The sequence below is a fragment of the Hemitrygon akajei genome, chromosome 4 (assembly GCF_048418815.1).
Source record: "Hemitrygon akajei chromosome 4, sHemAka1.3, whole genome shotgun sequence".
In the NCBI taxonomy this organism is placed as follows: domain Eukaryota; kingdom Metazoa; phylum Chordata; class Chondrichthyes; order Myliobatiformes; family Dasyatidae; genus Hemitrygon; species Hemitrygon akajei.
Window position 1 is genome coordinate 52,825,760 of NC_133127.1, and position 8,185 is coordinate 52,833,944.

The window sequence follows — 8,185 nt, forward strand, 5'->3', positions numbered from 1 at the left end:
AATGGGCTGCTGGCTGCGGTGGTGGAGGTGGAAACGATAGGGTCTTTTAAGAGACTCCTGAATGGCTACATGCAGCTTAGAAGAATAGAGTGCAATGGGTTAGCCTAGGTAGTTCTAAGGTAGGGACATATGCAGTACAGCTTTGTGGGCCGAAGGGCCTGTATTATGCTGTATGTTTTCTACGCTTCATACATCAGTCTTCAGCAGTAATAATCCTCTGAGAGACCAACAATAAATTGATGAAGCTTTCGTGCACAGCTGTGTTTGAACTTTTTACTCTGAACTGTGAAATTCACAAATGCCTCATGTCTTCAAGGCAATTCTCAAAAATTCCACCACCCACAAGAAGCTGGTTGCAGGTTGTGTCAGCAACCTGTGACTGGTCAAAGATAGTTTTATTTAGACAATGAATAGCTTCCAGTACTCAACTTCAAATTATATTATATAATATCTTCACAATTATGATGTAATTGCACTTAAACCTCACAAACTTATTTAGCTAAACAATATTACATAAACTATAATTAGTATATTATAAATGAGCACTTCTAAGAGAATGAGACTCAGACTAGGCAAAATATGAATTCAAATTCCACAAATATACCAAAGTCAGTTAAAGACAGCATTCTGCTCACACCCTAATCCAGGGGACTCTTTGTGCTGAGCGGAGGCGGTGAAGGGTGGAGTAGTTCGCTGCAATGTGGAATGATTCCCTTTGATGCTTCTGGTCATATTCAGATTTCTTTAATCTTTGACAGATCCACTTTCTGCAGGGAAGCCTTCTGATTGTCTCCACTTTGCCATGCGCTGCTTGAACCATTGCTGAGAGATTGAAAAATAGTGGAAAGTATACGGTTGTCAGTTAATGATCGATTAATACTTTGCAGAACTATGAACTTAATATTTGTATTGTGCAACATAATATCTAAATTAAATGCAAACCAATCCGATCTGTGATCAAAATTCCTTGCATGCCAAATAGGTTAAGCATATCAATTTACTGTAGAAGAATAAACTGTATATTTTTCAAATTTAGACTAAGATTCTCATACTTGTATCATTAAATGGGGCATAACATTGGCTGAAGTTGTGGGCTCATAGCGTTTAACAGGAAGTAACACAGTAGAATTATGTAGCTGGACACATCATTTGGTAATTGTAGTAAACCTTAAACTCAGCAGTTCTTGTATCTCACCCAGAGACACTCCTAAAATTTTAGAAAATCCAGTCATGTTTGAACATCTACTACAGCTGCTATTCACTCCACCTTTCTAACCCAAAAGGTGGATAAGGTTACTACTGTGAGTCTTTTGGACTACAAGACAAAGAAGCAGAATTAGGCCATTTGACCCATCAAACCGGCTCAGCCATTCTCATCTGATTTATTACCCCTCTCAACTCCAACCTCCTGCCTTCTCGCCATAACCTTTGATGCCCTTACTAATCAAGAACTAATCAGTCTCGGCTTTAAATATAGCCTATGATTTGGCTTGCATAGGCATCTGTGGGAATGTATTCCACAGATTCACCACCCTATGGCTAAAGAAATTTGTCCTCTCTTCAATCTAAAGGGACCGCTTTCCATTCTGAGCCGGTGCCCTCTGGTCCTAGAGTCAGGTGAAGTTTAATGGCCTGGAGGAAGAAGCTGTTTCTCATCCCGACCGTTCTGGTTTTTATGCATCGTAATCTCCTGCCTGATGGTAGAAAGTCAAAGAGGGTGTGTATGGATGGGTGGGAGTCTTCATAATGCTATGGGCCCTGTGTATGCAGTGCTCCTGATAAATGTCCCAATGGATGTAAGGGTACCAGGATGATCCTCTCAGCTCTTCTCACAGTCCTTTGTAGGGACTTCTGATCTGATGCTTGATTGCTCCCATACCAGATGGAGATGCAACATGTCAGGATGCTTTCAATAGTGTTCTTGTAAAACACTGTTAAGATGGGGGGGGGGGGGGGGGGAGGGGAGGCTTGCTTGCCTCAATCTTCTTAGGGACTGGAGGTACTACTGTGCCTTCTTGTTTAGGGAGGTGCTAGTAAGGGACCAAGTGAGGTTATCTGTCATGTGAGTTCCCAGTAACTTGGTGCACTTAACTCTCTCTATGGATAGGCCATGTTTTCGCAAAGGGGGATAGATTGTCTGCACCTTCCGGAAGTCCACAATTATTTCCTTTGTCTTCTCCGCATTCAAGGTTAGGTTGGTCTTCTCACACCAATCCATTGGCCACTTCACTTCCTCTCTATTCTCTGTCTCATCATGGTTCCTGATAAGGCCAACCACTGTTTTGTCATTCGCAAATTTGAGCTGGATCCATCAACACAGTCAAGCGTCGAGTGTGAACAGCAATGGGCTGAACACACAGCCTTGGGGAGTGACCACACTCAGCGCAATGGGACAAGAGACATTGCTACCCACATGGTCAGGCTGTGGCCTTACTGTTAAGTAGCTGAGTATCCAACTTCAGAGGGAGGTGTTGAGACCCAGTGAGCACAGTTTCCCCACCAGTTTCTGAGGTATCATGGTGTTGAACGTTGAACTGAAGTCTATAAGCAGCAGTCTGGCAAACGAGATCCCATTTTCCAGATGGGACAGGACAGAGTGGAGGGCAGAAGTTATTGCATCATCATTGGATCAATTAGAGCGACAAGAAAGCTGGAAAGGGTCCAATGTAGCCAGGAGAAAGGCTTTAATGTGCTCCATGACCAGCCGCTCAAAATATTTCATAATGTCTGATGTCAATGCCAATGGACAATGGCCACTTAGGCAAGTTACTGTCACTTTCTTTGGCACTGGAATGATGGTTGCCACCTTGAAAACCCAGGGGACAATGGATTGTTCCGGAGAGATGTTGAATATATCTGTCAGCACCTCCATCAGCTGGGCTTGCAGTCTTTCAGAACCCGATTTAGTATATTTTCAAGCCCCGCAATTTATGTGGGTTAATCCTGGCCAGGGTCTTTCTCATCTCAGCCAAATGGAATGTCTGCTCCCCTGGGGGGGGCGGGGGGGGGGGCAGGAAGGTGCCTTCCTCGCGAACACTTTGTTCTGCGCATCAAACAAACTATGCCATTATAGGAAGCACACTCCCCACATCCACTCTATATGGTCCTATCAATATTCAACAAGTTTCAATGAGATGCCCCCTTATTCTTCGAAACTTCAGCAGGTACAGGCTCAGAGACATTAAAAGCTGCTGATACATTAATCCTTTCTTTCCTATGATCATTCTAGTGAAATTTCTCTGACCCCTCTCTAATGCCATCTCAAGATGCAGAAAAATTGATTCACATTTTAGTTTTTAGTTGATTAGACGGGCTCCTATCAGGTTCCTAAGATAGATATGAATTGGTTGAGCTTGTTCAAAATGCAACAGCAAGAATCTTAACCAAACAAAGAAGAACTGAGGACCTTCCACTGGTTTTGGCATCATGACACTGGCTGCTTATGTACTTTAGGATCAATTTGCAAATACTCTTAATTGTATACAAGGCTTTGAATGATCTAGCTCCTCCCTATATTTTGGAATGCCTATCCTCTTACAGCCCCAATCATAATCTTAGTGTTCCTTGAGCCAAGCATACAAGAACTGGTGATGTTGTCTTTTGCTCTTATGCACCAAAAATCTGGAATACTCACCCAACTGAAATATACCAGGTTAGTACTGTGGAATGTTTCAAAAGACTTATAAAAACCTATTTTTCCACCAAATATTTAGTCTACTTATAGGATTAATTAATGCCTATTGATGTTGATCACATTCATATAATTTGGTATAATCGATTACATTTTATTCTATATAATGTTTGACTCTACTTATGATTTTTAATTTTGTCTCTTATTTTTATGACTATATTGATTTATCTTTACAATCTGTAAAGCACTTTGAGCCTATATCTTAATGCATGGAAGGTGCTACGTAAATAAAGTTATATTATTACTAGCACATCCTTTCAGATAAAGGGCCCAAGATGCTTATAATACTCAAAGTGTGGTCTTTGAAAGCCTCAACATTACATCATTGCTTCTATATTCTAGTCTTCTCAAAATGAATGCCATCATTGCATTTGCCTTCTTTACCACCTGTGTTAATCTTTAGGGAATCCTGCACAAGGACTGCACAATTGCTGTATTTTCTCCCATTTAGGAAAAGTCTTCACCTTTATTCCCAAAGTGTATGACCATACACTTCCCTACACTATATTCCATTTTCCACTTCTTTGCCCATCTTCCTAATATGTCCAAGTCCTCCTGCAGACTCCCTGCATCCTCAACACTACCTGCCCCTCCAGCTGTCTTCGTATCGTCTGAAAACTTGGCCACAAAACCATCAATTCCGTCATTCAGATCATTGATATATGATGCGAAGAGAAGCAGTCTCACCACTGACCCCTGTGGAGCACCAGGTGTCACGAGGAGCCAAGCAGAAAAGGCCCCCTTTATTCCCACTCTTTGCTTCCTGCCAGTCAGACAATCTTCTATCCATGCTGGTATTTTTCTGTAATACCCCAGGCACACATCTTGCTTAGCAGCCTCATGGGCAGCACCTTGCCAAAGGCCTCTTGAAAATCCAAGTAAAGAATATCCATTGAGCTTGGAAATTAGCTTGCATCACCAGTCAAGGTGACATCCTCAGTGTGCAGTTGTTGCTGTTTCTCTCTAGGAGGGCATGCATTTATATAGGCCTTCGATCACTTGCCCTGGTCCTGATTGGCTACCCCTTCAGATCATCTTTAAATTCTTTTGAATCATGTTTTTTTAGCTCTTAGGAGTTCATAGATGTTGTCTATTTTGATATGTTTGTTTACTATGTTATCAGAAGAGAACCACGCTTCTAAAATTTATCATGCCTGCTGCCTGTTTGCCTGTACCAGAACCTCCATGGTGTCCCAGTTACCTCCCTCCCTTCTTGAAGAGTGGAGTGACATTTGCAATTTTCCAGTCTTCCAGAACCATTCCAGAATCCAGTGATTCTTGAAAGATTACCAATGCCTCCACAATTTCTTCAGCTACCCCTTTTCAGAACCCTGGGGTGCAAGTCCATCTGATCCCAATGACTTATCTACCTTCAGACCTTTCAGCATCCCAAGCACCTTCTCCTTAGTAATAGCAATTACAATCACTTTTGGCCCCTGACCCTCAAATTTCTGGCATATTTTCGGCATCTTCCACAGTGAAGAGAACAAAATACTTATTGTGCTCATCTATCATTTCTTTGTTTCTCCCCCCCCCCCACCACCACCACCATTACTACCTCTCCAGCATTCTTTTCCAGTGGTCTGATATCCACTTTCACCTCTCTTTACATATTTGAAAATATTTGGTATTCATTGATGGTTAAATCAATATTCTGCAGACAGCATCAGATCTTATTGTTTGTGCTAAGGAATTTCCCATCAGTGAGAAAAGGGGGCCCAAAATCAATCATACCAGCCCTTTTGGAAGGTAATGGGCTAAAAACTGTGAATAAGTATTAAGAATGTTTTAGAAAGTGTTATTTTCCAGTTTTGTGGGCCAAAGGTGAGATATCTTGGCCAAACAAGTGCCTACAGTTGCTGGAATCCGGAACAACCTGCAGGAGGAACTCAGCAGGTTAAGCAGCATATTTGGATTTTTTTTTGGGTGGAGAGAGGGGGGGGGGGAATTGGGAATTGTCCACATTTGAAGCTGATATCCCACATGATGTTTAAAAATACCAACCTACAGGTGTAAAGATTGTACCAGGGGTTTAGCTAGTTGATAGCAATTAGAATTTGCACACTTGTTAACCAAACCTGGGAGTCAGGCAAATATCATCCCAGGAAGTTTCATCATAAAGTTCCCCAACCTTGGTCTTGTCCACATTACATCATTTTATACAATGGACTTTTCACAAGACTTTTTTTTGTTTTCTAGGAGATTGCACACTAATTCCCATGAAAATGAGATTCAATTAACTTTATATCCTGAAGACCAAGGATTAGTTGTCATTTTAAAAAAAACTGGAAGTAGATACTATCTTAATCTTGAAAGTCCCAAAACATACTTGAACCCTTTCAATAACACAATTTACACAGTATCTTCAACGGGGCATAACAACACAGGGCGCTTTGTGGGAGTATTGCAATCCAAACCCGACAAATAAACTGCAGCGGCATAAAGCAAGACATTAAAGCAGAAGGAATAGACATTTCCAGCGATAATGGGACAGCTACAAAGTATTATGAACGAAAATCGGGGCCAAGAAAATATTTTGCAAGGGCTGGAGATTACGGACGAATATTCTAAATCCGGGGTGGCATTTAATAGGAAGCCGAGGGCAGCCCAGTTGTGGAAGACCGGATCACAGTCGATTGAAAAATGCAAGGCTCTGGAGCTGCCGCTCTGCTGTAAGTGTGCATGGTGGTTTCACTTACCGCTGTCAACTCCTCCGAGAGTCCACACTCGGCTGCGATCAGAATCAGCGACGAGCCGTTCGGCTGCTTCATTTGGGCAAAATTATTTTCTAGCTGCTGAATCTGCTCTTCTGTCAAAGTTGCCAGAGTGTCGGACCTACCAGCTGCTCCACTCTGCATTGCGCTGGGTTCCAACACGGTTACCTACTGGAGAGATGCACCAACAGGAGGTGAGGGTGTGATGAGGCTTATTTAACGATTCTGAAACATAATGCCGCCCCCTTTAAAAAAAAGACACCGCCTGTTTCTGACTACAGAGCCTGTGTGGTAACGATTATCCTCCACGGGCGAAATTGTCTTTGCCTTGAAAGACATTGCAGACACAGCTCCACATTTAACGCGGCAAACTCTGTTACGGGCTTGCTGTAATTTTCCAAACATCAAGATCGGCCGTTTAATTCTGCGATTACACAGTCTGGTGATTTGTAAGCCCGCACTGTGTGCGAAAGAGAGAGCGCGCGCGCATACGTCACCTTTACTGCTGTTTATACACCTCACGGAAACCAGGGTAAGTAATGACCCTTGTTCACGTATCACACCGAAACAACCCGCCTTCTTTGGAGGTTGCTAGGACTGATGCAAACCAGGAGCCAAGAATTGGAGTCCACGAGTTTCCCGAAGTTATTCCCAGATCTCTCTTGTTACCATGCACACTGAATGTTTCCCAGCAAAGCTACGATGCGAAAACAGATACCGAGTGAAAGTAGTGAATTTCGGAGATGATGTTCATGAGAATTTGAGACAGGCCCAAAACAAATGACACAGAACAAGTGTCAGTTCAGTTGAACATTATTCTACCATTGGAGGCAAACAATAACGCTGTAATTTGATAAAGACTCGTATTTCAATAGCGCCTTTCATTGGTTCAGGACGTTCTGAACCACTTTACAACCAATGAAGCACGTTTGAAGTGTTGACACGGTTGCCAGTGTTACTGCTTCATTTCAATTGCTGAACGACAGAACGAAAATTCCATTGACTTACTTCATTTAAATATCCGCTTCAATTCTAATCGCCATTCACTGCCACCAGATTATGACATTTGAAGTAAATTTAGAAACTGATGGAAACACTCTGGCTACATCGATACAAAGAGAACTGTTTTTCACTCCGCAGATCCTGCCTGGGCGCTGAGTATTTCCAGCATCGATTTTTTTCCCCTTAGATTTCCAGCATCTGCAGCTTTTGAATTTAAGTTATATGGAAAACTGGTTTGGCCGCAAATTCCCAGTCTTTTCACAGTCAAATAATTGATGCAAAGTAGAATCTGGAAATATTCACTGGATCAATCTATACGTCGCTGAACACCTTCTCAGCCTTAATCCCGCCCTAGGTTTCAATGCGTTTCTGACTCTAAGCATCAGTGACATCCGTGGACTCAATAAATCGATACCTTCCTTCCAGCTGTTATGTCAATAGGGGAATAAACATCGCTTCCCCCATCACCATTCCCTATCACAGAAAGAGTGTACAAATCAGAATCATGTTTCTTATCGCCGACATTTGTCATGAAACTACTTGCTTAGCCACAGCTATATAGTCAAGATTTAAAAATTACTATGTTAGAATAAATAAGTAAATAGTCCAAATTGAGGTAGTGTTCAAGGACAGTTCAGAAATCTGACGATGGAGGGGAAGAAGCTGTTCCTAAAACATCCAGAGTGAGTCTTAGAGTTCCTGTACCCCCTTCAGAATGATAGTAACAGGAAGAGGGCATGCCCCAGATGGTAAGGGTCCTTAATGATACATGCCACCT

At 42.2% G+C, this 8,185-nt stretch overlaps 1 protein-coding gene across 2 annotated transcripts; it reads right to left on the bottom strand.

Moving 5' to 3' along the window:
• Positions 1 to 259: 259 nt before the first annotated feature.
• On the bottom strand, positions 260 to 7,248 carry hopx (HOP homeobox). Of its 2 annotated transcripts, none has more exons than XM_073042602.1 (3): positions 6,903 to 7,248; positions 6,391 to 6,573; positions 260 to 822 (listed from the first exon to the last, which is right to left on the bottom strand). In XM_073042602.1, exons 2-3 carry the CDS (start codon positions 6,547 to 6,549, stop codon positions 745 to 747), a joined length of 237 nt encoding a protein of 78 aa, XP_072898703.1. In that variant the 5' UTR covers positions 6,550 to 6,573; positions 6,903 to 7,248; the 3' UTR covers positions 260 to 744. The 2 variants fall into 2 exon arrangements, with proteins under 2 accessions (XP_072898703.1, XP_072898702.1); XM_073042601.1 differs by having other exon boundaries at positions 6,391 to 6,576.
• Positions 7,249 to 8,185: the final 937 nt, after the last annotated feature.